The sequence below is a fragment of the Akanthomyces muscarius genome, chromosome 1 (assembly GCF_028009165.1).
Source record: "Akanthomyces muscarius strain Ve6 chromosome 1, whole genome shotgun sequence".
Classification (NCBI taxonomy): domain Eukaryota; kingdom Fungi; phylum Ascomycota; class Sordariomycetes; order Hypocreales; family Cordycipitaceae; genus Akanthomyces; species Akanthomyces muscarius.
Window position 1 is genome coordinate 2904384 of NC_079241.1, and position 27637 is coordinate 2932020.

Sequence of the window (27637 nt, forward strand, 5' to 3'; positions counted from 1 at the left end):
TGTTACCATTCATCAGCATGTTTAAACTTCATGCCGTTACCTGTGCACGTAATTTCGCCGGCATTGCACAGTATTATGTCGTCATTTGCCGTCTTTGTCGGCGCCAAATCGCTGCAAAGCTGCCGTGGAACGTAGAAATGTCGATGGTAGACCTTTTCCTTCAGCTCTCCCAGAGACAGACTGCAAATCCAAGAGTCTGCGTTGATGAAAATCAATTCTTTTTCCTCAGAGTTCCATCCCAGGAATGCTCGGTTGTGCTTGGAGTCGCGTGGCAGCACATTATGGAGCTGTAGTTCCTCAGTTGTCACTTCAGCCCATTTGACACTGGTGGTATCAAAAACGAAAAAAGCCGACGATGTATTGGCGTTGCGACTCGTTATAGTTTCAATCACTAGTGTTTGAAGTTTTGACGAATAGACTGCTTTCACAAGTTCTGTCTCGTGCCAGCCATTGGCACAGTCATAGCAGAGTTGAGCTGCTGATGAATCGATTGCCGACGGGAATTGTTCAGCGGCGTACCGCTCCAGCTTTCGGTCGGAAATGAGCCAAAACTGTTCCTGTGCAGAGACTGGATCTCTGGCAGCGGCCCATGTCCAAGATTTCCTGTCGTCGGGCGCAAAGTTCCATGTACCTACGCATCTTCCATCTTGGCATCGGTAAACGACATCATTTTCAAGACTTGATACTAGAAGCAGCTCACCGGATGAGCTGAAGCACAATTGCTTCACTCGAGACTCGAGTTTGATTCCATCGATCTTCTTTATGGGAACTGCTTCACCCTTGTCTGGGCTGTACTTGCGTAGGAATACTACATTGTGCACATCTGCAGAGGCAATGGTTCCGTCGCCCGATACCGCAATATTGGTGACGGTGCCAGAATGTTTGTATAGCGCAGAGGTAACACCGTTTTTCGTGGCGAAAGCGACGAGACTTCCGTTATTTTTCCCGGCAACGGTGAGAGGAAGCTTGGGGTGTGCGCCGAGGACATTTATCTTCGCATCCATGTGACGTTCATATTCGCCTTGGGTCACTGGCAAATGCGCTGCATCATCACTGATACTAGCGTCTTCTTCGAAAGTCTTTCGTACGAGCACAGAAGGTGACCAAACACGCATATTCGAGTCCATGACGTCTAGCACGCTTGAACCATCTGACGTGAAACTCAATATCCTGAAAGATGGGAAAGGCGACAGAATGTGGTAGAGTATCGAGAGTGTTTCGAAGTCCCAGATGTTCATGTTGCCGTGTGTATCTGTTGTGGCTAAAGTGCGACCATCTGGAGAGCAAGATGCGGACAGAAAGCCTGCATTATTTGGTGATTCGTGTGCTTGCACAGGTTCAGTTGACAAGGTATCGTATAATGCGAGTCCATGGTTCGAATAGACGACGAGAAGAAGATGAATGCTGGGGTTTGGGTTGAACATGAGTTTCGCAGCGACTCTTCCTTCTTCATCCTTGGCCCATCCAATAAGCTCAGTGTCAACAGTATCCCAAATCGACACGGTACCGCCGCGATAGCCCAGAGCCGCCATTTCAAAGTCTGGGGAAATTGTTGCAACTTGTGGCGCCCGGTTCTTGCCATGATTGTGCATTGTCTCCACGTCATAATTCTTATACTGGAAGGTTTGGTCTTCAATGATCTCTCCTGTGCCCTTGTCCCATTTGATAAGATGCCCGTGCTGTGAGACTCCAATTACGTGAGTTTCCGATGCCGTAAGGTAGAGGCAACGGAATCGTATCCTTTTTTCCCATATTATGTTGCCTTGCATATCTTGAAGGATGATTGCTTTGGTGGTACAAGAGACAACGAGTTCATCGGTCAAGTGGACCAGGTCAACAGGATGAGAATGGCGGATGCAGCCCTCATGTTGGTAGCTTCTCTGATTGTACAGATTTACTGCACCGGACTCCATGCCGACAGCGAACACACTCTCTCCGCAGGAAACAGCAGCTGCAACATCTTCTCGGAAGCTGATATTGGCTATACAATCGTCCCATATAGAGGCTCTGTAGCCAGATAGAGCCAAGCCATCAATCCTCTTTCCAAATTGGCGTGATATAGCGGTGTTTGTGGGGCACATCGGTGGAATGAGGAAATATATTGACGACGGTTGTTTGAGGAGCGGCTCGCCGAATTGAGTCACCAGTCGATTCAAATCTGTGGCCCAATTATCAATGTTTCGCACTTCAGAGCTCAGTGGTGAGTGGTATTTTGCTCGACGGTCCAGATATGCTCTGAGATTTTTGCACACACGTAAGAGATTATGGTAGTTGCCGGTCATTGCCACTCTCTCGATCCAGCTGAAAACATTCGTTTTGAGAAAGCGATCCAGAGCAAGCAGTACTTCGTCATTTTCTGACGAGGCTGCGAAGATATGCTCCGAAAAGTTCTCAATCGCATACTTTGTAAGCCGCGATAGCGTTGGACGGTCCTGGTGTAGCGACCGTGTCGTTCGTGGGGGCCTGAGCTCATTCTCCGACAAGAGCTTCAAGCAGACAAGGGCAATGCGCTGGTGAGCCTTGGGTAATGACACGCTGAACTCTCCTTCTGAAGAGAGAAGAAATTCTCGGGCGGTGGGATGGATCAAGCCCACTGTGTTGGAAGGCCCAACCAGGACCAGCTGACCACAGAGCCCTTCAATTGCACCGGCCGATTGAGGAACATCAGCTGATATGTCATGATGCAGCGCTTCTGTCAACTCTGACAAATCCAGTGCCCGAGCAACAGCCACAACCCAGGTGAAGATTGCCTTTGAAATATGTTTTTCTCGTGTGTTCGCCCCGATCGGCTCAATGGCTCTCTCATAGTATGGCTTCATTCCTTCCGGGATTGTGTTCAAAATATCCATTCTGCTCACCGTGGTAAATACTCCTTCTAATTCATCTATCACGAGCCTCACCCATAAAAAGCAAGCATTGGATTTGCGCAGGATAGTACTAGTGAGTTCTTCGACACTCGACGAGTCTGCCAGCGCCATGCCTTCAACGCGAGTCTTCACATAACAACGAATGTCGTCGAGACTGTCTTTCTTATTGATATCGATGGAGTAGATTGTTGCAGTCGGTTGAAGGGGTTTTTGAAGGCGATGCATGTCACGAATAGGTCGGCTCGTGATGAATATGCGCAGAGGGAAATGTGACTTTTCGCCTTTCAGCATGGTGAAGAACTCCGCGTATCGCGGGCATTCGTCTATGGCATCGATGATCCAATAATGAGGAACATCTGATTCGATCTAATACATCTTTCAGCGAGATGGATTATAGTTTCCTAAGTCGAGATGCTTACTTGCAAAATACCCTTCTTAAAGACCTTGGTCCATATTGTCCAGGCGTCATCCATGTCAAAGATTGACCCGTCCTGGTACAATTTGTACAGCTTATCGCGAACAAGTGTACTAGTCGTTGCCATTTGGTACGCTATAGACCGTAAGAAGGGAGCAAGCGACCGTGACGTCTTTTTTCCGACATGAAAATAATAATAGGCGCATTGGAGTCTGGTGCTTTCGAGCTGCGATTGAACATAGGACGCGAGGTAGGTCTTGCCACTTCCTGGGCTTGCATGCACCCAAAATATTGAAATATCTTTTGGACCGGGTCCGATTTCCTCATTCGCAAACTTTTGGCTGGGGCTATCGACATGCTGCCAGTCTTGAAAGTCATCTCGGCTTTCGATCCACTCGCAAGAGCCTTCCACTGTGTCGTGGTGTTCGTCTGGAACGTCACTTATTCCCAGGTACGGTTTCAGAGTCTTCATCTGTGATTGCGCTTCGTCGGCTTTCAAGACAAGAACTGTGAAACTGTTAGCATGTTATATCAAGCAACTGAGGACCGTGCCGCGAACCATCTTTGAGCAAGTCTTTTACTGCCGTGGCGAGCGCATTTCTAATCAGGGTGTAGTTTGGCTCTTCTGGATTTCTGAACTTGCTGATGTCGCAATGGTTTGCCGCGGTAGATTTTACGCGCTCGTTTCGAAAACCGCTGCCTGTACAACATCGTTAGCTACAGTCTGTCACGGTGTCACGCTGGCGACTTGCCCAAAACTGCAGACTCTTTATCAACAACTAGTATTGAACTCGGTCCAATTTTAGTCTTCAGTGTTTCGAAAAACGAGTATATGGCGATGTCGTGTGCACGTTTACCAAAGTCTTCGTTAATAAGCTTCAACGTCTGAGAGCTTGTAGTCAGATCGCCGATATATTGGCGAGTTGACGCAGTCCCGGACACAGTAAGAATATTTTTCAATAATGCGGCGTAGTTTGAGCCTCGATGCGGTGTGGCAAGGAAAAACATTGACTTGATTCTGCACTTCCATGATGGGATATCTTGTGCAAGAATAAAAGTCTGGTAAAGAAGCTATCAGCAACGTTGCATCACATTCGTTTCCCATAATACAGGTGGTGGCTACCTTTTTTATCACTAGCCCTCCCATGGAATGACCCAACATAATGATCGGGCGCTGTTTCGTTGTCAGTCAGCATCGTCAGGTGGCCTCAGTTGTAGGATGTCAGACCTCTTCATTATCTGTTAGGTGCGGGGATATTCGCATCTCTTCCAATAGCTCCCGGCCAAAGTCATGTATATTGAAGCAACTTCCCGTCTTTATATCGGCATCATACCCGAATGAATGAATGTTGGCGTGCTCAAATCCAGGCTCGACGGAGAGCCATAGCTGCGGCCAAAATCGATGCGGGTCGCCGCCCTTCTGCCATGTCTTCACAGAGCCACCTCGAAGTCCATGGACAAAAATTATATCAATCAGGGGCTCCGGAGGTCTGTGAAGGAGAGACAGGCCTTTCGGGCCCAGCTGCCTGGTAGCATCATCATCCTTCTCGGACCGTCGTCGTCGCGCCCACGGTACTTTGAATCGTTTTCGGGACGTGCTAGATCTCCAGTCAAAGTCATCAATACTGCCGCCACTATCGTAGTCTACCGACGATGGTGCGAGTGTCACCGAGCTGTTTGACCGTGCATCGGTGGTGATGGCAGTCTCGGATGCTATACGGATGGCGCCCTATTTGGTTTCGCTTGGTTTAGCACGCGCAATGCCACTAGAAACACTGTTCTCCGCCTAGATCAAAGCGCCAACCCGCTGGAAACCAAGCGGAGCTACAGCGATCCTGCGCAACTCGAGTGACTTACAGCCATGTTGGCGTCAAAAGTGTTCGGCAACACGTACGTTCTTGTCTTAATTTTCGAGTCTGCTGCCGGAGATAGTAGCATGACAGCGAATATCCTACTGAATAGCAGACTAATTGAATAAACCTGATATTCAAGGCAGCCATGCGCAATGCGAACCAAGGACATGCAGCTCTTCCCCGCACCAGGCTGTCGACAGCCAACCAACCATAGCCTCACTGCAAGCGCTCGGAGGCAACTCAGCGCTAAGAAGCCATGTCAGCTACATGCGTGGCATGTGCAAAATGCTTCTCGTTTTTTTTTCTCCAGCATCCTACTGTCCTAGCCCACGAAGTATCGCGAGAAATTGGCTTCTTTGGAGTCGATTATAGGTTGTGGAACGTGACCCGATCGTCAGCAGTTTGTCGCCCGCTTTGTGATACGTGCCAAAATGGATTATGAGGCGCTGGATGGCGCAATCCTTGCAGGTGCGTACACTGCCTCGAGTGCGGTCGCACAAAGCTCGGCGCCTAATCGATTTCAGTGTTACCCGAGAATTCGGAAGTCTTGTCTGTCGCTCAACATGGTAGCACAAATGTGCGTGCACTTGGTTTACTTATTTTTGTGCCGTCTTGATGAATGCAGACTAACACGGGACGGAATAGTGGTCTACCGGTCTCAGGGTCGACGTTCAGGATGGCGACGACGAAAGGAGCTACTTCGTGAAGGTAACATCATTTTGAAAAACATTTTGTTGTTTCTCATTGCTGACTCAAGTAGATTATCGAACGCGAGGAGCTCGTTGGTATGGCCGAAGCAGAGTATGAAGGACAGAAAGCCATCGCTTCTGTCATTCCCGACAACGCAGTGGTACCGGTCGCATGGGGTTATTTCTCTGACACCAAAGCCAAAGCCTGGTTCATGGCAGAATTCTCCAATCTCCGGGCTAGAGCTCCTCCCCTCGAACAATTCTTGCCCATAGTTAAGCAAATGCATCAAAAATCAGTTTCACCAACCGGCAAGTTCGGCTTTCATGTTACGCCGTTCTACGGTCCGCCGCCGATGGTTGTCGACTGGACTGATAACTGGGAGAAGTTTTGGGTTCGAGAATTTCGATCCGGATTGAAATATGTTGAATCGATGCGGGGTCATGATGCCGAGCTTCTCGAAATTGCTGATCAATTTATTGAAAAGGTTGCGGCCCGCTTGCTACGACCACTCCAAACTGGTGGCCGAAATATCAAGCCGAGTCTCTGCCACGGCGATCTTTGGGATGGCAATATCCAGTTCAATGTTGACACACAACAACCAGTCATCTTCGATCCGTGTTCGTTTTATGGGCACCACGAGATGGACTTTCAATGCATGAAGAGCCCTCGGTACATCATTGGCCAGAACTTCATCGACTTGTACAAAGTGAAGGTCGGCGCTTCTGAGCCGAGCGAGGATTTTGAAGACAGAGTCGCACTTTACGCCATGTAAGGAGATACATTGCCGCTGTCAAGCTTAATTCAGAGGTGCTAATGCTCATGCTCAGACGCAACGACTTGATGACTGCCGGCATGTGGCCGCAGTGGGCGTCACTCATTGACAAGTAAGTAGATGGACTCTCTTCAGTGTTAAAACTCAGATCTCACATAATTTCAGGGCAAAAGACGCAATGAAACTCTTGCTTGAGAAGTACCCGGACGGCCTTGCTAGCTTCAAAGGTTCCCTTGAGCCTACCATTGCCAAGGTGGACAAAGACAGCACATACGATAGTGCTTCTGATGATTCTGGAATTGATATTTCTGCTTTGGCACAACAAAGAGTGTCAAGATACAATGGAGCTCACAGAACTGTCGCTAAGCCCGAGCCGAAACCTGCCGATAGCGCCGCAAGCAATATTTCTGACGCGCCTCCCGAAAGAGCTTCGAGCGAGAAGTATTCATCAACGGACCTACCCGAGCACGAGCTGTCGAATTCGCCCGTCATTCAAGATTTGGGTCTGGAAGCGACCCCTGCCGTCGATCTGGAGCCTCCAAGGCCGGATGAAGACATTACAGGCCCAAGCTCGGGGCGCCTCGCTTCAGCGCCTGCGAGTCCAGCGCGGGGGTCTGAGGCACCCTTGGCTGCCTCCACAAACGGCTCGGTACTTAACAACGCATTTTGGTATCTGGTCGGTAGGCTCAATATCTGGGCATGATTTATTTGACCTGCAAAGCACGCTACAGCGTCATAGAATCGTTGCAGCGTTCACAGCAATGCACAGCACCAGACTGCCCTCATTGCTTCGTGGGAAGAGACTTTGTTCGAAACTCGGCATATATGGCTGAATCAGTGATTTTGTTGCTCCAGATTGCTATCGAGTTTCTTTCCTTTGTCTGTCTCTTATATTTTATGATTTAGCATAAACCCCTATAGTTCGCCTCAATAACTAGTCTTCCCGTTCCGATCCTGCTAAGCCCAGCTGAGCGCTCCGATCCGACACGGTTCAGATTCCTCGTGACAGCGCTGAGGGGGGGGATGTCATAAAATAAGGAAATGGAGACTCTCTGTGTTGTGTTTGCGTACAAATAAGGTATTGGAAATTCTTCCAACAGGGAATGTGACTGTGACCAACTTGCTTCGTGTTACACACCTGCGGGGTATTGGCCTCTGGTTTGCCCAAAGCAAGGCAGGGCGCTTGTGCAACTCGACTTCTTGCATAAAATCAAGTGCTTGCCTCGCCTGGTACTCAAATGACTCAAATTTTTGTTTCTTTGTTTCTTTGTCAAGTTGACTGTGTTCCTTTCTTCAGTTTGGTTCCAAAACTTCGTTTATTCGACGTTTGTCTTTCCGCGCAGACGTTTGGCCGGGCCACCGTGTTTGCAGGGCTCCAATCACGCACCCTCCTTGCCAGTCGGTGAGCCATGGACCCAACGCAACGGGGGCCGAGGCGCACAGAGAATCTGGCAACTACCGTGTCGTCAGACGTGGCATCTTGCGATATATCGGAAAATTTGCTCTCACAAGCTCCTGAAAAAGGCCAAACACGGAACGACGATGCCGGCGAAGACTTGATTGGGAAAACTTCAGAGATGCTGCAAGCATCATCCAAACAGGAAGGAGAAAATAGAGATGGTGATCAATATTCTGCCTATGCGGTGTGGCAGAAGCGCTTGATTGTGTCTCTTGGTGCTTCCGTAGGTTGGTTCTCCACGTCGAGCAGCTTCATCTTCTTCCCCATCATCCCGTTCCTCGCCAGAGACCTCCGCGAAAGCACAGAGCGTATCAACCTTACAGTGACTTCGTATTTGGTTGCCTCTGGCGTGTTTCCTTCTATTGTCGCTGGTCTATCGGACGTATATGGACGCAAGCCGGTCTTCGTCACTGCGCTTGGGGCGTACGTCGCGGTGAATATCGGCCTGGCGCTGCAGCGCTCCTTCGCCGTGTTGCTCGGCCTGCGGTTGCTACAGGCTGCCGCAATATCCGGTACGTACAGCATACGTCTAGCGATTTCCATTCTTCAGAAGCAAAAATTGATTTTAATATGGCCTCTTTACAAATAGCCTCCTTTGCGTTTTCATATGGAGTGCTCGGGGACATTACCACTTCTACTGAAAGAGGAGAATACATTGGTCTCATGTCCATCTTGTGAGCTTACTCTTCCTGAATCATTAAAGAGAGTCTCGCTGCTAACGAAGACTCTAGTCTCAACACACCGGCCAGTGTTGCACCCCTCATCAGTGGCTTGCTGCTGATTCGATGGAGCTGGCCAGCGACATTCTGGTTCCTGGCCATTGCCTCTGGGACCATTCTCCTCGCTATTGTCTTCTTCTTCCCAGAGACGTGTCGAAACGTGGCTGGAGACGGAACCCGTGGTACTAAATGGCAGCACAGTGTCATAATTCCATGGCTAGAACCACCAAGGTCACGAGAGCCTGCCAAATCCTCTACAGCAGACGAGGATGCGAAAAAGACAGTTGCCAGAAAGATAATAACGCCTTTGGATCTCTTGAAAATCTTCAGAAATCGAGCGACGACGATTTCGATTGTTTGTTACGGTATATTTTACGCCATGTACTCTTGTCTACAGGCTTCTCTGTCGACCATCTTTGTGGACCAGTACGGGGTCTCTGGGCTCACAACGGGCTTGCTGTACCTGCCTTTTGGCATCGCCACGATATTTGCATCGGTATTGACAGGTGCGTTAATGAGCACTTGTTCAGGGCGTTTTATTTGTTTTTTTTGAGATGCTAACATGTGCAGGGATGCTCATGGATAGAGAATATGCAAAGGTGGCCAAACGTCTGGGTTTAGACCCGGATAAGCGTCGTCAACACGACCTGACAGACTTTCCCATTGAGCGCGTGAGGCTCAGCCTGTCCAAGTACGCCGTCGTTCTTTGCGTGCCTTGTATTGTTGGGTATGGATGGGCACTACAGCACCACGCAGTATGTATCGTCGCTTCCATCATGCCTCTGCTTGTTAACCTTTGGTCTGCGTACAGCACATGGCGGTCCCGCTCGTCCTGCAGTTTTGCATCGGCTTTACGAATCAGGTCAACTTTACAGTAAGTACACAAATCCCGGGCGTTGAAGCGGAAATGGAGCTGATGGCAGAGGCGCAGACGCTAAACGGGCTGATAACGGACTTGCACCCAGACAGGTCGGCGACGGTGCAGGCAGCCTGCAACCTGTTTCGGTGCGAGTTTGCGGCGGGCATGCTGGCGCTGCTGGACGTGATGCTGCGCAAGCTGCGGCCAGGGTGGTGCTTCACGGTGATTGCGATTATGCAAGCCATAGCCTTTCCGGCACTGTGGGCGGTGGAGAGGAATGGTCTGGCGTGGCGGAAGAGTGGGAAGCAAGAGAGTATCGGCAAGAAGTGAGGCGATATTAGCGAGGATGGATATGATCAAAAAGCATCAGGCGAGTACTGGTATTAGATGGGCAGGGAGAAAAGGCTGACAAGTCAAAAAAGGCATCGAGGCTGCAGGGGTCGGTAGAGGCCGACTAGCGGTGGACGGCATGCCAACGTGTCGACTTGTTTACTGGTACAGAGACGTCAAGTTAGGCATGGCTGTGAGATGGCGCTGGTAGTTACAGCGGGGGCTGGCGAGAATATTGAGGCCGATCTCCAACTCAAGACCCTTAAAATCGGAGTCGTTAAGGGGTCCACCGCGTTTCCACAGGTGCTGGGCAGTGCTGGCGGGCGGTGGGCACAGTGAGCACGTTTATTAGGAGGGGCATGATGGACGTCTTGGTAGCTGTTGAAGGTATCTAGGATAGCGTCTCTTGTTTGCCCATCTGAAGCTGCCAAAGATGAAAGAGTTTCTAAATAAAGATGCAAACAGGGCGTCAGCATCAAAGACTCGCAGGTGACTAAGCCGCAAAGAATGAACCGGTTTGCGCTACGCCCTTGTGACGGGCGAGGCTGGTGAGCCTGTGACGCAATGCCTGGGCGCGCGTGATGTGCTTGTCTCGAGGGCGGGCGTTGCACTGTTGGGGCACCAGCGGGACAGTTGGGCGTTGTTTTTAGTGGACGATGGGCAGATTTGGAGCCCTGTACTGTTGCAAATAGCGTGCGTGCAGAGAGAGGCCTGCGCTGCGGTCAAGCCGCCCCCGCCCGCTCACGCTGTCACTGGCTCGTGAGCCCAACTCTCCCGCCCAAACCTTGTGCTCAACGCCGCCTTTCAACTTGTCGCATTCCACATCTCGCCTCTCTCTCTCTCCTTTTTTCCTTCTTATTCTTCTTATCCATCACTATACTCCATCATCCTTCTGTTCTCTCCTGTGGCGCACAAGTCTTGGCCTTGTCGACACAGCCCATACGTCCTGCAGCGACAGCATCTACTCAGATCGCCTCTCACCACCTTATCAGCCCGATTAGGCGGGGTTGCCCAAACAGACCAGACCGCTTGTACGAGTTCCGAGGTGTCGTCTCCCCCCCGCGCGCGTCAACCATCTTCATTTTATCTCTATCGATAAAAGAACGAAACTTTGATCTTGTCATCTTGAAACCCCCTTTTTCCAAAACAAATATCAGCCCTTCTATACACATAAATACGGCGGCGTCATGGAAGACCAGCCCAGCCAAAGCAGGCATCAACTCGGCCGCAGCGTCTCACAGCCTGAGTCGCGGCCGAGCCCCAGTGTATATCACAGTCGTCGATTTGACGGTTAGAACAACGCTTTCCATTTCATCCGAATACCTCTTCTAACTCTTTCAGAATCTTGGGTCGAACTCTCATCCCAGCCCTCGTCCTCGTCGCTCTCGAGTGTCGACAACGAAATCGTCACAACCGGCCTCCAGGTCGGCGCCAGCCCTTTCCAGCGACGCAGGCGACTCCATCCCTCGGCGCGATCGCTCCCCCCGCAGCAGCAGACTGTCATTCACGCTACCGGCGCCAGCAGCCAGGACGAGGAGGATGAAAGCGACAGCGATGAGGACCAAGTGATGTCCAGTTCCGCCGAGAATATCCACTCGTCTGAAAAGGAACCGTCGGAAGGCTCCGACGACGAGTCCGACGATGGCGACAATGCCACCACGCTCGGTCGAAACTCTGATGCTGCTCCCGTCTTCCGCCCGCATCCAAACGCGTTTACGCACCCGCCTGCAGGCCTCGCACAACGGAGCTACTCGACGAGCTCGGCCGAGCAGCCGCACCCGCACAGTTCCTTTCGACGCTCCTCGTACCCTCATCGGTCGCAGGCCCGCGGCCACCGCGGCGCTGCTCCCAACTTCATGTCGCCCTCTGTCCGCGAGGACAACGACGCCGCGCTGCGGGCGTCTCTCACGACGCTTCTCTCCTGCGCGGCCGCGGCTCGCGGCCTGCCCAAGAACAAAGAAGAGACGGACGCGCAGCGCACGACGCGGACTGGTGTCGCGCCCAGCAACCAACCCATGGAGCTGCGTTTCATTCCCGAATCCGAGCTTGCCGGCGAGGACAAGCAGGCAGAGGAGGCTGATGGTCCTGCCGCTGCTGCTGCTGCCCGGCGCCGGCGCCCGTCGTCTGGTGCCGTGTCTCCCAAGTCGAAGCGGTCCGAGTCGGCCGGACGGGGCGGGCCGAGGGCGGCGAAGAAGAAGCGAACGTCTGCCGTCAGCGCTGAAGACGCGCTGCTGTCCCCCACGGTGCTCAGCTGGGTCGTCAGCGCCGGCGTCGTCGTTCTCGTGTCCGTGGTTGGGTTCGGCGCCGGCTACGTCATTGGTCGAGAGGTCGGCCGCGAGGAGGCGCGTGAGGTCCTGGCCGCCAGCGTCAGCGGTGTCAACGACACTGCTTCCGCGGGCAGCGACGTCATTCGCTCCTCGGTGGGACTGCGCAAGCTGCGCTGGAGCGCGGTGGGCAGGAGCATCGTCGCCCAGGCATAGGTAGGCAAAGGGAAACGGTTATACATATACACGCATGCGCAGCCAAAAATATATGCGCCCCTCCATGATGATTTCACGCTACGGTACGGAGTTGGTTATATTTGATTTTCGGCTCTCTTTTTTGGATGTTTGCATTCAATAATTGTCATTTATGGACATGATTCAGGATTCCCAAGGGACGGACATTTGCTTTTCGCTAACAAGTACAAAGGCGCTTCGATTTTGCAGCGCCATTATTTAGTTTCAAAGGTCAACATCAATCGAGAAAAAGATTTGGTTTGGATTGAAATGTCTTGTGTGATTTTGAAGTCGACCGTTCGCGTTCTTATTCGCGTAGTGGCTGAGCATCTGAACTGATCAACAGAGGATGAAAACTGCAGATAAAATGACGAGGCAAATACAGCATCTACAATTGGCCCATGCCCCGTAAAAGCGACGCAGCAAACTGTCGGATTTCGCTCCTCCTATCGCCTGTTTTTGCGGTCGAGTGGTGCACAGTCCCAGACTCCCAGGGGCGAAGCCGCGCTAAGCACGGGACGAAGCTCCAGAATTTCAAGAATGCGAATACGATACGCAAAAAAAGGTTGGTGGGGCTTTCGGTTGGCGCCACCACCGGTCGGTCCCCTGCCTGCCTATGAGAGCGCCCCCAAATATTGCAAATTCCATTTCATCTAGATCCACGCTTGCTGTTTCCCCTTCCTTTCCTCGTTCTTCTGCCAGCATACAAGAAGAGACGGATTGCTGTCATTCTTGCTTCGTTGTCCTCTGATACCAGTCGCCGAAATATCCTGTGGCTATTCCGTTGCTGCTGCTGCCCCTCGACTCAATAGCCCAGCCAATACGTCTGAACCTAGACCGTCGCCCGCCATCATGGGTGTCCTTCAGGTCGCGGCGAACCACCCGCTCGTCCACCAGTTCCAGGCCCAGAGCGTCGTCGCCCAGTCCGCCATTCTCTTCTTTGGCTTCATCGGCCTGTCCGTCGTCCTCAATGTCGCCAGCCAGATCCTCTTCAAGAACAAGAATGAGCCCCCCATGGTCTTCCACTGGTTCCCCTTTATCGGCAGCACCATCACCTACGGCATGGACCCTCCCACCTTTTTCCACCTCAATCGCCAAAAGGTAAGCATACTCATTCCGTTCTTGTGTTGCTTCGTGCAGCAGTTCGCATGTTGACGTCTTCTCCCTCAGTATGGCGACGTCTTTACCTTTATCCTGCTCGGCAAGAAGACGACCGTCGCAGTCGGCCCCGCGGGCAACGAATTTATTCTCAACGGCAAGCTCAAGGACGTCAATGCCGAAGAGATCTACACCGTCTTGACGACTCCCGTCTTTGGCCGCGACGTTGTCTATGATTGCCCCAACGCAAAGCTCATGGAGCAGAAGAAGGTATGGTGCACCGTTTAACCACCGCGCGACCACTTAGCTAACAGCCGTCCTGCACAGTTCATGAAGATTGCTCTCACCACCGAAGCGTTCAAGTCCTACGTCCCGATCATCTCCCACGAGGTTACCTCCTACTACAAGCGCGACTCTGGCTTCAAGGGTGCCACCGGTATTGTCGACGTGCCCCTGAAGATGGCCGAGATTACCATCTTTACCGCCTCTCACGCTCTTCAGGGCAGTGCCATCCGTCGCAAGTTTGACGAGTCTCTGGCCGCTCTCTACCACGACCTCGACATGGGCTTCACCCCCATCAACTTTATGCTTCACTGGGCCCCTCTTCCCTGGAATCGTCGCCGTGACCACGCTCAGCGCACCGTCGCCAAGATTTACATGGACACCATCCACGAGCGCCGCGCCAACGCCGATGACCACGAGCTTGACATCATGAAGCACCTTATGAACTCGACCTACAAGAACGGCACCCCCGTCCCCGACCACGAGGTCGCCCACATGATGATTGCTCTCCTCATGGCTGGCCAGCACTCTTCTTCGTCAACTAGCTCATGGATCATGCTCCGTCTGGCTCAGAACCCTCAGATCATGGATGCGCTCTACGAGGAGCAGGTCAAGGCTCTCGGCGCCGACCTCCCCGATCTCCAGTACGAGGATCTCGCCAAGCTGCCGCTCAACCAGGCCATCATCAAGGAGACTCTCCGTCTGCACGCCCCCATCCACTCCATCATGCGCGCCGTCAAGCAGCCCCTGCCTGTTCCCGGCACCAAGTACGTCATTCCGACCTCGCACGTTCTCCTCGCCGCTCCCGGCGTCAGCGCCAGCGATCCTTCATTCTTCCCCAACCCCGATGAGTGGGACCCTTACCGTTGGCTCCCTGGCTCGTCCAACGCCCCGATCATTGCCCGCAGCGACGAGGAGGAGGAAAAGGTCGACTACGGCTACGGCATCGTCAGCAAGGGTGCGGCTTCGCCCTACCTGCCCTTTGGTGCTGGTCGCCACCGCTGCATCGGCGAGCAGTTTGCCAACGTGCAGCTGCAGACCATTGTCGCCGAGACTGTCAGATCCTTCAAGTTTGCCAATGTCGACGGCAGCGACAAGATTATCGGCACCGACTACGCCTCGCTCTTCTCTCGTCCTCTGGAGCCTGCCAAGATTCGATGGACGCGCAGAGATTAAACAATTATACTATAGACTGTGCAAACAAAAAGACAACAGGATTGGGTTTCGGGGTCACGGGAGTTGTACATATCGTTTATTTTTCCAGATGGCCACACTTTTCTTGGATGATTGGGCGAAAAGAAACACATTAGATTCCTAGAGCTGTAAAACATGAAGCTCGTTTATTAATACATAATGCCTACAACTATGTGTTTATCAATACGTAGAGCGACTGCCTTGAAAAAAAAATTCTTTGAAGTGTTTGATGTTGCTATAACAGTATATGCTGGATGAAAAAAATGTGTGTACCGCTATGCCAATTCAGATGTATGAAACAATTTTCTAGTCCTGCGAAAGCTGAACGAGACCCGTGGCAGAGGACAAAAACATGATGCGGCAGGTTCCAAAAACAAAAAGAGGTATATATCAAAGCATAAAAAGGAAGCATCCCAAACGCAAATACACCGTTCCGCTCCTCACGCATCCATGTTCTGCAGCGGCACGTACCCCTCGTCGCCCTTGCCACCGGCGCGCGAGCCCAGCATCTCCCTGACCCAGCCGACGATGCCGCGTCCAGCGTGCCAGCGCAGGCCGCCGGTGCGCTCCGCGGCGGCCTCGTCCATCCACCGCGGGCGCTTCCAGAACTTGAGCAGCAGGCTGGAGACGACGACCGACACGGAGGAGCAGGCCATGGCGAAGCCGGCCATCATGGGGTGCATGTGGAAGCCGAGGGGGAGGAAGAAGCCCATGGCGACGGGTAGGCCGACGAGGTTGTAGAGGCACGCCCAGCCGAGGTTCATCTTGATGCGGCGGAAGATGGCGCGGGTGAGGGCGAGGGCGGCGGGGATGCTGACGAGGTCGGTGGGCCGCATGAGGACGACGTCGGCGGCCTCCATGGCGACGTCGGTGCCGGAGGACATGGCGATGCCAACGTCGGCGGTGGCGAGCGCGGGCGAGTCGTTGATGCCGTCGCCGACCATGGCGACGACGTCGCCGTGGGACTGCATGTCCCGGATGATGGCCTGCTTCTGGTCGGGGGAGACGCCGGCAAAGACGTCCTCGGGCGCGATGCCGACGGCGGCGGCGACGGCGAGCGCGGTGGAGCGCTGGTCGCCAGTGACAATGGCCGTCTTGATGCCCATGCGGTGCAGGACGGAGATGGCGGCCGCGGCGCCGTCCTTGATGGTGTCGGAGAGGCACAGGTGGCCGGTGTACTCGCCGTCGACGGCGACGAAGATGTTGGTCGTGCCCGAGGAGGAGGCGCGGGCCGACTTGCTGCGCGAGGAGGACGTCTTGTTCTCGGCGGCGTGGACGTTGAGCTGCTCGGCGGCCTCGACGGCGTCCTCGGGGACGGGGATGCCGTGGTCGTTGAGGTGCTTGAGGTTGCCGGCGACGACGCGGTAGCGCGTGCGGTCGGCAGACAGCGCGGGCTCGACCTGCGCGACGACGCCCTTGCCGACGCTGACCTTGAACTCGCCGACACTGCCGGGCATGGCCGCCTCGGGGCCGACGTTGAGCTCGTCCTTGGCTGCGCCGAGGATGGCCTTGCCGACGGGGTGCTCGCTGCCCATCTCCGCGAGGCCGACGAGCGCCCACCAGAGGCGTTTGCGTGTGCCGTCGTTGTCGGTGCTGCCGCTCCACGCCGGGGCGAGCGTCATGCGGGCGACGCTCATCTTGCCGTGGGTGATGGTGCCCGTCTTGTCGAGGACGACCTTGGTGACCTTTGTGGTGCGCTCGAGCGCCGCGCCGCCCTTGATGAGGATGCCGTTCTCGGCGCCCACGCCCGTGCCGACCATGACGGCCGTGGGCGTCGCGAGGCCCAGCGCGCAGGGGCACGCAAAGACGATGACGGAGATGCACAGCTTCACGCACACCATGATCTTGCCGCCGCTCGCGTTCTGCAGGAAAATCGACGGCGGGTTGGGCAGCACGTGCGACAGCACCATCCAGGTGAGGAACGTGCCGAGGCCGAGAACGAGAATCGTCGGCACAAAGTACCCGGCGAGGGTGTCGGCGACCTGCTGGATGGGCGCGCGCGTCGTCTGCGCGTCCTGCACCAGCCGCACAATCTGGCTGAGCTGCGTATCGCGGCCGGCGCGCGTGACGCGGAAGTCGACGCGGCCGTTGCCGTTGACGGTGCCGCCAATGACATTGTCGCCGAGGCGCTTCTGGACGGGCATGGCCTCGCCCGTCACCATGCTCTCGTCAACATAAGTCTCGCCACGGACGACGGTGCCGTCGGCGGGAATCTTATCACCGGGGCGAGTAATGACAATGTCTCCGAGCTGCAACAGCTCAGTGGGGATCGACTTTTCTTCGTAAGCGGAGCCTTCCGAGCCGGGTACACGGGGTGTTCGTGGCGTCGTGGCATCGCTGGATTTGGCCCAGGCCTCGGCGGCTTTTTCGGCTGCGATGGGATCTGCGTAGATGGTCGCCATGGAAGGGGCCAGGGACATGAGCCGGGACAGTGCCTTGGATGTCTGGCCCTTGGCGCTGTTTTCGAGGTAGCGGCCAAAGGTGATGAAGGTGATGAGCATGGTGCTTGTGTCAAAGATGGTGCTAGGCCGGGAGTGAGGCGGCATGAGCAGCGAGACCAGCATGGCAAAGACGCTGAAGAAGAAGGCGCATGACGTGCCGAGGATGACCAGGACATCCATGGTGGGAGAGCCGTGCTTGACGGACTTGTATGCGGAAATGTAGAAGCGCTTACCGATGCCAAACTGAACGGGCATGGTAAGAGCCAGGCAGATGACATCGCCTAGGAACAGGCCAGGGAGCAGTGAAATTTTGCCAAAGTCTAGGCTGGGCAATGCCATGGGCAGGATCATGCCAATGATGAAGACTGGCACGGCAAAGAATAGCGATGTTCTAAACGCTGTCCTCCACTCTGTAATCTCGCGCGTCTTGGCGAGCGACTCCAGTTGAGCATTATTGTCCTGGCTGTCGGCGACAAGCGCATTCAAGCCCTCTTGCTCGACAGCCTCGACGATGGCTCGCATTCCGATGACCGTTGGGTTGTATGCGACGGACAACCTGTCTGTGGACAGGCTGAGAGACGCAGATTTGACACCGACGAGTCCACGGATTTTGATCTCCAGCTCCTTCGCTACAGTAGCGTCCGGGTTTCCATAGATTTTGAACTGGGCGGTGGTCGTTCCGGCGCCGATATCCTGCACGTCAAAAGTTGTTGATAGAACAGCGGCATCGAAGCCTCTGTCTTCGATAGTCTCCGCTATTTGGTCGGCGGATATTTTCGTAACGTCGTGTGTGATGACGGCTCGCTCGGCGAGCAGACTAATGTTGAACTTGAGAATACCGTCCACGCCCTTGAAGCCGCCCTCGACGGCAGAGGTGCATGCACCACAGGTCATGCCCTCGATCGCAACAGTCGTGGTGGCGACGTTGCTGGCGGCATCGTCTTCCTTGCCAGCTGGCGCCGCTCGTACGCTGTCGATGATCTCAGCGCCGAAGCCGCGGTCCTCGATGATCTCGGCAACCTGCTCGGCGGTAAGAAGGCTGGGGTCGTGCTCGATGACGGCTCGTTCGGAGAGCAGAGAAATGCTAAAGCTCTTGACGCCGGGGACGTCTTTGAAGCCGCCTTCGACGGCGGAGGTGCAGGCGCCGCATGTCATGCCCTCGATGGCGACGGTCGTGGAGACTGTGCTCGGCTCGATGGCGACGCTCGGATGGCGGGAGACGACGGGACTGGGCAGGTCGGTGGCGAGAACCTCGGCGTCGAAGCCACGATCCTCGATAATCTCCTGGATCTGGTCGGCGGAAATCTTGGCAGGGTTGTGCATGACGACGGCGCGCTCCATGACGAGGCTGACGGAGACGCTGCCGACGCCTTCGAGGCCCTTGAAGCCAGCTTCAACGGCAGAGGTACATGCGCCGCAACTGCAGATCGCCGTGGGTCAGTAACGGCGCAACGAACGAGAGACTCTGGCGCGAACCAGCCGAACCAGATTGCCTCAAAAAAGACACTTCTAGCAAAAGGAATTGAACTCACGTCATGCCGCTCACGCGCAGCGTGGTGGTGGCCATGTGTGCTATTCCCGGCGAGGCCAACGTCGCAGACAGAAGGCCGGGCTCCCGCTTGGGGATCTGAATGTGTGAGGGAGCCATCCTGGGCGCACTAAACGAAAAAAGACCCGCGTGCACAGCAGCTTGCTGGCTGGCGCAGCCGTCAGAGTGGCGGGCGGGTTATATGGATATCAGGAAAATACGTCGCCGCTGCTTCGGAGTTGTCGGAAGAAGAAGCACGCAGCGCCTCTGGTCCGCTGCTGGGGGGGGGGCCTTGCCTTGACTGGGGTGAACAAGGTCGTCGATGCGGCACTGGCTTGGTTTGGCTGGTCGAGACGAAGCGGAGGTCGCGGCAGGATTGTGGGGGGGCAGGTTTCGGCTTTAGTTGGCTGTAGCAAGTATGAGAGGCCAGCCACCCGCGCAGATGGGCACCGAGTAACAATGAAGGAAGAAAAAAAGCTGGCAAAAGCCAATGTCTCAGCGGACAAATGCTGGGTGTGATGGAATCGAAAAGAAAAGGGCAAAATGTGACCAAAGTCAGTCTGCCCGCTGAGCGATGCGATAGAGTGCGCTAAATATGAGGCCCGTTCAAAGCTCTCAATGTGGCGCCAAACCAGCGGAAATCCTACCACTGGACAGAGAGGGGTCTGTATTGAAGATATGCACGGTCACCATGCAGTGTCATCAGGCCACCAACACGCAAAAAGCCAGGATATTGGTACTGGTATGGGCTGCGCTAAATTTGGTCGAGGTGGCTTGCTGTAACGTAGGGTCCGTGTGCTAGCGAACTCTGCCCACCCGCTACCTAATAACGGGATGGCTTGTGGTGACGGTAGCAATGCGCAGAGGACCCGGCGTCGACTGAGTATGGCTGAGCGTAGGCAGGCAAGCAAAGCAGGGTAGGTAAGTGTAGGCGGGAGGACAAGACGACGAGCCGAGAGCATCGTCAGTGCCGGCTGGGGGGAAACCCGTGCATAATATACACCCAGCGATCAATCCTACCTTGGCCGATTCCATACAACATGGTCACAATCTTGTCTTTAATATTATTCTTTTCGCTTCATTTCCCCCTCTTTCCCAAACAGTCGTTTTACTCGGCAATTTTTGGCTCTGAGGGCACATCATCGCAGCTAGCATCACCTAATCGCACTGTGGCTTCTGGTGTTTCAAATCACCACCCACCCCATGTCAATGGCGCCAGTTTTGGCCACCACACAGCGGGAGGGCCCTGCCAATGCTGCCAATCTCTTTTACCATCAAGTTTCAACGGGGCCGCCCCCGCCAACATCAGGTACCGTCCGTGTTTGAGTTTTTTTCCTAAAATTGTCACGAAGCACACGAAGCAGAAGGGGGGACGAGCGGACTGTCGGCTCTGGGGCAGAGGACACGTTTCAGGGCCGTTTCCTGGCAGGAGCGCTAAAAGACCCCCGAAACTCGTTTGCTACCTCCTGCGCGGGTATCAGACGTACCTACTTGCTACCTTGGTCTCCAGCCTCACATGTCTCCCATATGGCGTGGTCCTCAGATACACCGATATATCTGACCCTTTGACCTAGCAAAATTAACCATAATTGCGTTTGCCCAGTCCTCGCACTCGTCATCATTCTGTTTGTGCAACGTTCGTCTGAAGGAACCACGATTCCCTCATTCGCGCGATATCAAGGCTTCGCGGCCAGGACTGGTGCCAATCGATTTAATCTTGACGGCAGCAGACTTCTCAGTACACTCATTGTAAGCACTGGCTTGAGTTGAAAAGTCTTCCAAAGTCTCTGTATTGGTCATCGGCTGTTGCAAACATGGCATGCACAATAAATCACCTCGGTCTTGCCCAGGATTATTGCGACCCATCCACTAACAATCATCCGCAATTGATTGCATCCCGAGGATTGCTCAGTATCTCTGAAAACCAGTTAAGAAGATAAATCGCGACATTAGATTCCTTTGTCCTTGTACGCTTTTTCGTACATTAGTTTCTTGCTTTTGCTTACGGTAGTTTTGATTAGTAGCCATCAGTGTCTTTTTTGCTACCCTGCATGCGGCGGTGTAAGTCAGCGTGTGTTACTCGAGGAAAGCATGAGCGAACCGCGTTTTGGATTTTAGCTGCAGGCATTTTCATCTGCTGAACAAACGAAAAGAAACAACAAAAAGACGCTGCATTTGAAAACTATACGACATTAACGGTAACATCTGCCTGATCTGGGTCACAACACCTCACGCTGCCCAGCTTACCAGCCCTGCGATCAAGCAAACTGCCCCGCGTCGACCTACCGCCAGGCAGAAGAGCCCCGCTTAAACCAGCGGCCTTCAACACGATCGCCTTCAAACGTCACAACCGCCTTGCCTGCGTTGCACCTTGACACAGGCTCCTATTGATCAACATGGAGCAAACCAAGGCGTTAAACGCTCTAGAGGTATGCATCCAAGCTGCCATATTCCTGCAACCTGCTATCTCATTACTCGTCAGAGCTAATAGTCGCTCTCTCCAAACTACAGCCGTTCATCGCCCTCTCCAAGTCAGCCACCTCACCACGCGCCGCCGCCGACCTCATCGAGCGAGCCACCTCGGCGCCCAACACATATATATTCACAGAGCTCCTGCAGTCGCCGCAGATCCAGACCGTCGCGGCCTCACACCCCGAGCTGCAGCCGCACCTGACCCTGCTGCGCATCTTCTCCTACGGCGACTACGAGACGTACGAGTCGACACCCGACCTGCCACCACTCAGCGATGCCCAGCGCCTCAAGCTGCGGCAGCTGAGCCTGCTGTCGCTCGCGGCCTCGGGCCGCCGCGAGAACCTCACCTACGGGCAGCTCCGCCAGCGCCTGCGGCTCGACTCGACGCGGCAGCTCGAGACGCTCGTCACCACGGCCATCTACGCGGGCCTCGTCGACGCCAAGCTCGACCCGGCCCGGCAGCGCGTACAGGTCGCCAGCGTGGCGCCCCTGCGGGACCTGAGCCCCGACGACGTGGCGCAGATGCGCGCCGCCCTGCGCGGCTGGTCGGACCGCTGCTCCAGCGTCCTCGAGGACGTCGAGGCGCACATGGCCCAGGTCCGGGCCGCGGCCGCCGCGCGTGTCAAGGCCGAGAGCGAGGCGACGGACAAGTTGAACAAGGCCATGGCCGAGCTGCAGAACACGGACAAGAAAATGGGCGGCGGCGGCGGCGGCGGTAGCATGGCACGCGAGCAGCTGGCCCGCAGAGGCATGAATAAGAGACTGATGCCGGACGCTGCAACCAAGGCCAACACTGACGAGGCTATGGACCTCGACGGGCCGTTTGTGGGCGAAGATGGCAAGAAGAGAGCAAGCAAGAGGAAGATGTAACCTGTGGGAAAGAAAGAGAGGACAGAAAATGCATTGCTTCAGACATGACGAGTGATACACCAGCGGAGGAAACTCATAGAATGAGAGAGGGCAAAAGTCTCCGGAGGTATTTTACGTTAACGAGTTTGCACCCAAGCGTGCTGTAATGATATACACTACATGAATATAAACGCATGACTTCTCTACAGTTTCTCAGGGTGCTGTTTTTGAATGGTTTGTATTTGGTAGACTATTGCTTTGCAAGCTCGCCGACTTTCAGGAGATCGGAGTCTTGAACGTGTATTGGCTGTCGCTGCAAAGCATTGTTCTTGTAAAAAAGGCTGACTAGATTCTACCCGACTTCTAGACATACGAATGAGAAAACAACGATATGAAAAATATTCAAGGACAAGCCGATCATGTAAAAATAAATCAGCCATAACAGGCCAAGTCCAAGTCCCCAACGTTGATGTATCAATATCAAATCCGCTCTATTTCGGATTAATAGGATGCTCTCATCCTCTCCCCTCCTCATGACGGTCGTTAAAAAAGAAGAACATTTTGTAAGCCGAGAAAAAACTGGCGTGTTAAAAAGCAGCAAGCGCGTATGTGACGTCCCGCACCACTCAAGGCTTGCGAGCATTATATTATGTATTGGTGGTTTTGTGGGTTGGCCGTGTCGCCCGCTCTCCTTACAGCCGTTTGCCGGGCACAAAGATGAACAGGACGCACAGGGCGGCGGTAGCGAGAGCCGTCACGACGAGGACAATGAATGCTCGCTTGACCAGCAGAGTGCGGACGTAGGGCTCGCGGATGCGAGAAAAGTTGAATGGCGTGTATTCGCTGAAGCCGAGCAGCGCCATGATGGGGTCGAGAGAGTACTGATACGAGGCGAGAAAGTAGATGCCAACTGTGAATGGTAGGATAAGCTAGATAAGAAGTTAGCATTGCTGGCTATATAAATCCTGCGATGACGTCTTTGGCAACGTACCCAGCATCTTGTGGCCCTGCTCTTGTTGAGAAAGATGAGCACAAAGGCGGTCCAAAAAGCACCAAACATGGCCAGCAGACCAAGTATCAACCGCATCACTAGCGTGGGCGGAATCAGGTTTCCTAGGGCTTTCATGCGCAGAAAGCCAGGAAAGGCGTCGCGCTCCATGGCCTGGAAGACATAGTCCTTGGCTGTGTCAAACACCTCGGGGTCGTCGCGGCCGTGCTCCTCGATGGCGCTGATGACGTCCTGTGTGATGGACCCCGGCAGGATGATTTCGCGCTCGGCACCCGGCAGCAGGAACGTGTACAGGATCTTCTCCGCCGACGCCCGGATGTCCTGGCGCGAGACGGTGTGTGCGGGCGAATTGGAGTCGGTCAAGTCGCGGCCGGGGCTGGCGGTCATCGGGCTCGGCCGGGAGCCCGTGTGCGGCGACTCGCGCTCCGACTGTTCCTCGCGCAGAAACGCCGACATTTGCGCGTCCTGATTCTTTTCCTTTTCGGTCGCGTACATGGACGGGCCCGCCGGCCGCGGCTCCAGGTCGCCCATGTTGTCGAGGATCGTCGAGGAACGCTTCGAGGCGGTAGCGCCGCCGGCGCGCTCCATGTCGGGCGTGGCGACGAGCACGGATCGGCGAAGCTCGCGAACGTAGTGGCGGCATAGCGACATGTGCTGCGCGACGTCGAGCCTAGATGACGGCGTGTTAATTGGTGTTCTGCGGGTCAAGATAGTCCTGCTACCGGGGAGCGAATTTTTGGAGTCGCAAGTTGCCAGAGAGCTTACCAGAAATCCAAGTAATCGACAGACCGTTGCTGGTCTCGCATGTAGATATAAAATGAAAACAAGTCCACCGGCGGCAGAGTCCTTCTGCTCAGGACCTCAAAGAGCGTCGGCAGTCGGTTGCGGGAGAGGTCTGGCTCCGCCATTGGCGCGCCGACACTCGTCCGGGCCACCATGATGGCTGCGGGAGATTTCGAACAAGGCGTTTGCGGAGAACAGGAGCCGCAAGACGATTGATGAAACTCGAGATTAAAGGGATAGTAGATGGTCGGATTCTTGGGTGCTTTATTGCTGCTGCGGTGTGAGGCTGGCCGAGAAGAGAACGGCGAGCAAACGCGGGCGAGGGAAGCGTTTCACAAAAGCTCGTAGCACGTCCCCTTGATCTGCAGATTGGGCGTGCTGCGTTTCGACCGTGTGGTTGGTGAAGAAGCGCAAGAAGACCAGAAAAAAAGTTTGCTGCGAAACAAATTGAGAACAAATACGAGGCGGCACTGTTATGCACAGCGTCCCTCATGCGGTGCTCTGAAATTGGGCAGTGACCAAGGCTTTTTTGGAATGCACGGGGGTTGGACCGCAGCAAATAACAAGGGCGATTGGCATCGAGCCACAGAACGGGGCAGCACTGTGCCTGTCTGGTCCGGACCCATCTGACGATAGCTGGGTCTCAGAAAAGAACCACTAAAAAAGGTACGTACCTGTACACGTGACCTGCTCCTGCTTCGCACAGCTGGCCCAGCCCTGATTGGCTCGCTACCTCTCCACCCACCAGTTTTCCCACAGCCTGCCCTACGCACAAAGATTTTGCGGAATTTGCGAACCCGACCAACCCTCGACAATCCTTCAACCGACCAGACCTTGCAGAGACGAGATATAGGTACGAACCGCCAAACAACCTATCCCCCAAAATCACAGACGAACGCACATTGCCAATTCCCCTTTTATCGAATTCAACAACCGCCAGCCGTCGAAACTTTTTGTCCTGCCCGCGTTCAGGTACACTGACACTCGAATCTACAGAAATGTCGTCCAAGAAGCCCACCGGAAAGGCCCAGCGCTCCGCCATTGCGGACGTTGTTGCCCGCGAGTACACCATCCACATGCACAAGAGAGTACGTCGTCTACGAATGCGCAGTATCTTCCCGGCCACCGTCGCTGCGACAAGCGAGGAATGATGCGGCTCCCGCGGGGGTCATGCGTATATATGGAAAAGAGCAAAGAGGCTAACGGTATGATGTAGCTACATGGTGTCACCTTCAAGAAGCGCGCTCCCCGTGCTATCAAGGAGATCAAGGACTTTGCCGTCAAGGCCATGGTACGAAACAAATCCTCCCACACCAGAACCGCCCGACCAAGTTGCGAAACTATTTGACACGGAACGACACGCGGCATCAAATCAATCGCAACTTGGATCACGGAAGGATATTACGGGAGCGAAAGTGCTGACATGTAACAATAGGGTACCACCGATGTCCGCGTGGACCCCGCCCTGAACAAGAAGGTCTGGGAGAACGGTGTCAAGGGTGTCGCCTACAGACTGCGCATCCGCATTTCCCGACGACGTAACGACGAGGAGGGTGCCAAGGAGAAGCTGTACAGCTACGTCCAGGCTGTCAACGTCAAGAACCCCAAGGGTCTCCACACTGTCGTTGTTGAGGAGTAAATCTGGAGTTGTCGATCTTGGGAAAAACAAAATTTAAACGCTTCTTGAAAGGGAAAGAGGAATAAAAAAAAGAATAAAACTCATTTTTTTCGACATTCGGAAAATGGATTCTTTTTTTTCGGTTGGGCATGGCATTCTGGAGTTGCAACCGGCTTTTGTAGCTTTTCACGCTGATTTAACAAAAAATAACAGATGAATTGTGAAATACCAAATATCGAATGAGCCGCACGGTTCTTTCTCCTTTGTATGGTGTTTTGGGCCTGACGCTGGGAGTTGATACGAATGAAGAGACCGTTTTTTATGAACAAAACTTGTTGATTGTACAACCAGCCGCGCAGCGCCAGTGAATAGCAGCCAGCTTCTACTCCTGCCCTTCACTTTGGTAGACGATGACGGCAAAGCTACCACACACATTGGACGACTCTAAGGCTGCCACGCAAGTAATCCACATGTACACAAGACATACGTCTGAAATCGTCATATTGTCTTGCTGGCAAGCTAGGTTACCTTGCATCTAAAGCTGAAAAAAGCATGAATGGGGGTGTATGCTCTGCCGTGCCGCGAGAACCGAAGGGTATATCAAGCCCATCGTGTGTATGTGTGTAGGCGCTTCCAGCTCCCGCAGACGGCAGAAATGCTAATGCAATCCAATAACCACGGCGCGTAATTCCAAGCAACAAAGGACCCAAAGACTCCCAAATTTCTCCATATAAACAAATGCGGCCGTCGTGATACAACAAAAATACACCCAGCAACCCCGTCTACTCGTCTTCGACGTCACGATGTCTGGCCAGAACCTTGCGCTTAAACTCTTCAGCGTCGCTGTCCCAGAGCTCGGCCGCCTCGCCGTTCAGCGGGGAGGAGCTAGGATCAAACATGTTAGTCCAAATGGGCTATGAAAATGAACAATGCCAATCTGGCAGGAGGTATACATACTTGTTCGGCTCGCCCAAGAGACTTTGCAGGCTGAGAAGGACAGTCTGGATGTTGTATGCGGCCGTCCACTTGTCCTTGAGAATGTCGAGGCAGATGCGGCCAGAAAAGTCGACGTTGGGGTGGTAGATGGGCGTCTTGAAGAGCACCGTGGGAGGGGCGTAGGGGTAGTTGGAGGGAAAGGCAAAGCTGAGCTTCATGGTGAGGTCGGCGTATGGTGTAGCGTCGGGGCCCTCGATGGTGGCCGTCCACGAGAGCAGGTTGCCGTCGGCCGAGGGGAAGGCGGACACGCCAGGCGCTGGCGAAGTCATGAGCTGCATCAGCTCAGTCTGCAAGCTACATAGTGATCCTGATTAGCTAGCTGTGTAGATTGCGCCCTGGTTGGGCCTTGCCCGGGGGGCTTCTACTTACCGCTTGGTGACGCTCTGTGAGTCGGGGCCCTTGCGCGAGGCATTGAGCTTAGCAGCCTGGACGCTGCCGGGAGCAGAGTTTTGGTTGTCCTCCATTGCGAAATCCATAATATCAAGAGGGGTGATTGGGCGTGGTTTTGGCGAAGAGCAGTCGATTGCCAGCGACGGGTGAGGAGGACGAGGCGGTGTCTGTGGTTGGTTTATACGGCGGAGGGCGGACGTTACAGCGTTCTGCGGAACTGTAACAGAAAAGAAGGAAAGCAGGAGAATGGGGCAATCGGAAGTGAAGAAGGCAAGCTTCTTTTGAGCTGGAGAAAAGAGCAAAAGAGAAACTCCGGAAGACGAGCAAGAAGAAGCAAATGCGTGGCAAGATTGAAGATTGATAGGTAGGGAAGAGAGTGCTGGAAACGGAAGCAGAAGCATGCCAGTTGGGAAAGGCGAAGCGGTGGAGCCACAGCGGCCGGCCGGTGGCAGAGGCGCGCGCAATGGCTGCTGTACCAGTGTGTGTGTTCTGGTGGATGCGTTTCTGTTTGCCCA

At 54.2% G+C, this 27637-nt stretch overlaps 10 protein-coding genes across 11 annotated transcripts; 6 read left to right on the plus strand and 4 right to left on the minus strand.

Moving 5' to 3' along the window:
- Nucleotides 1-2: 2 nt before the first annotated feature.
- On the minus strand, nucleotides 3-5304 carry LMH87_005960 (uncharacterized protein; the record flags this gene model as incomplete). 2 transcript variants are annotated; one of them, XM_056203773.1, is made up of 9 exons in its annotated part: nucleotides 3-576; nucleotides 636-639; nucleotides 701-3233; nucleotides 3287-3789; nucleotides 3842-3982; nucleotides 4035-4341; nucleotides 4406-4456; nucleotides 4511-5011; nucleotides 5140-5304. In XM_056203773.1, the coding sequence occupies 9 exons, from the start codon at nucleotides 5302-5304 to the stop codon at nucleotides 3-5; spliced, it is 4779 nt and encodes a 1592-aa protein (XP_056059197.1). The 2 variants fall into 2 exon arrangements, with proteins under 2 accessions (XP_056059197.1, XP_056059198.1); XM_056203774.1 differs by having other exon boundaries at nucleotides 3-646.
- Nucleotides 5305-5566: 262 nt separating this feature from the next.
- Nucleotides 5567-7300, plus strand: LMH87_005961 (uncharacterized protein; the record flags this gene model as incomplete). The annotated part of the gene is made up of 6 exons (XM_056203775.1): nucleotides 5567-5603; nucleotides 5660-5712; nucleotides 5781-5843; nucleotides 5896-6593; nucleotides 6653-6709; nucleotides 6763-7300. The coding sequence occupies 6 exons, from the start codon at nucleotides 5567-5569 to the stop codon at nucleotides 7298-7300; spliced, it is 1446 nt and encodes a 481-aa protein (XP_056059199.1).
- Nucleotides 7301-8006: 706 nt separating this feature from the next.
- LMH87_005962 (uncharacterized protein) lies at nucleotides 8007-10092 on the plus strand (the record flags this gene model as incomplete). Its single annotated transcript, XM_056203777.1, has 8 exons — nucleotides 8007-8568; nucleotides 8646-8730; nucleotides 8788-9281; nucleotides 9346-9530; nucleotides 9587-9649; nucleotides 9707-9914; nucleotides 9976-10004; nucleotides 10057-10092. The coding sequence occupies 8 exons, from the start codon at nucleotides 8007-8009 to the stop codon at nucleotides 10090-10092; spliced, it is 1662 nt and encodes a 553-aa protein (XP_056059200.1).
- A 1059-nt stretch (nucleotides 10093-11151) lies between these two features.
- Nucleotides 11152-12444, plus strand: LMH87_005963 (uncharacterized protein; the record flags this gene model as incomplete). The annotated part of the gene is made up of 2 exons (XM_056203778.1): nucleotides 11152-11254; nucleotides 11306-12444. 2 exons carry the CDS (start codon nucleotides 11152-11154, stop codon nucleotides 12442-12444), a joined length of 1242 nt encoding a protein of 413 aa, XP_056059201.1.
- Nucleotides 12445-13314: 870 nt separating this feature from the next.
- On the plus strand, nucleotides 13315-15018 carry LMH87_005964 (uncharacterized protein; the record flags this gene model as incomplete). Its single annotated transcript, XM_056203779.1, has 3 exons — nucleotides 13315-13563; nucleotides 13633-13830; nucleotides 13888-15018. The coding sequence occupies 3 exons, from the start codon at nucleotides 13315-13317 to the stop codon at nucleotides 15016-15018; spliced, it is 1578 nt and encodes a 525-aa protein (XP_056059202.1).
- Nucleotides 15019-15476: 458 nt separating this feature from the next.
- LMH87_005965 (uncharacterized protein) lies at nucleotides 15477-19125 on the minus strand (the record flags this gene model as incomplete). Its single annotated transcript, XM_056203780.1, has 2 exons — nucleotides 15477-18897; nucleotides 19010-19125. The coding sequence occupies 2 exons, from the start codon at nucleotides 19123-19125 to the stop codon at nucleotides 15477-15479; spliced, it is 3537 nt and encodes a 1178-aa protein (XP_056059203.1).
- Nucleotides 19126-21401: 2276 nt separating this feature from the next.
- On the plus strand, nucleotides 21402-22347 carry LMH87_005966 (uncharacterized protein; the record flags this gene model as incomplete). Its single annotated transcript, XM_056203781.1, has 2 exons — nucleotides 21402-21434; nucleotides 21517-22347. The coding sequence occupies 2 exons, from the start codon at nucleotides 21402-21404 to the stop codon at nucleotides 22345-22347; spliced, it is 864 nt and encodes a 287-aa protein (XP_056059204.1).
- A 671-nt stretch (nucleotides 22348-23018) lies between these two features.
- LMH87_005967 (uncharacterized protein) lies at nucleotides 23019-24273 on the minus strand (the record flags this gene model as incomplete). The annotated part of the gene is made up of 3 exons (XM_056203782.1): nucleotides 23019-23255; nucleotides 23318-24005; nucleotides 24101-24273. The coding sequence occupies 3 exons, from the start codon at nucleotides 24271-24273 to the stop codon at nucleotides 23019-23021; spliced, it is 1098 nt and encodes a 365-aa protein (XP_056059205.1).
- Nucleotides 24274-24333: 60 nt separating this feature from the next.
- LMH87_005968 (uncharacterized protein) lies at nucleotides 24334-25757 on the plus strand (the record flags this gene model as incomplete). Its single annotated transcript, XM_056203783.1, has 5 exons — nucleotides 24334-24396; nucleotides 24950-24971; nucleotides 25115-25206; nucleotides 25335-25409; nucleotides 25554-25757. 5 exons carry the CDS (start codon nucleotides 24334-24336, stop codon nucleotides 25755-25757), a joined length of 456 nt encoding a protein of 151 aa, XP_056059206.1.
- A 761-nt stretch (nucleotides 25758-26518) lies between these two features.
- On the minus strand, nucleotides 26519-27196 carry LMH87_005969 (uncharacterized protein; the record flags this gene model as incomplete). The annotated part of the gene is made up of 3 exons (XM_056203784.1): nucleotides 26519-26621; nucleotides 26694-27026; nucleotides 27102-27196. 3 exons carry the CDS (start codon nucleotides 27194-27196, stop codon nucleotides 26519-26521), a joined length of 531 nt encoding a protein of 176 aa, XP_056059207.1.
- Between the last annotated feature and the right edge of the window lie 441 nt (nucleotides 27197-27637).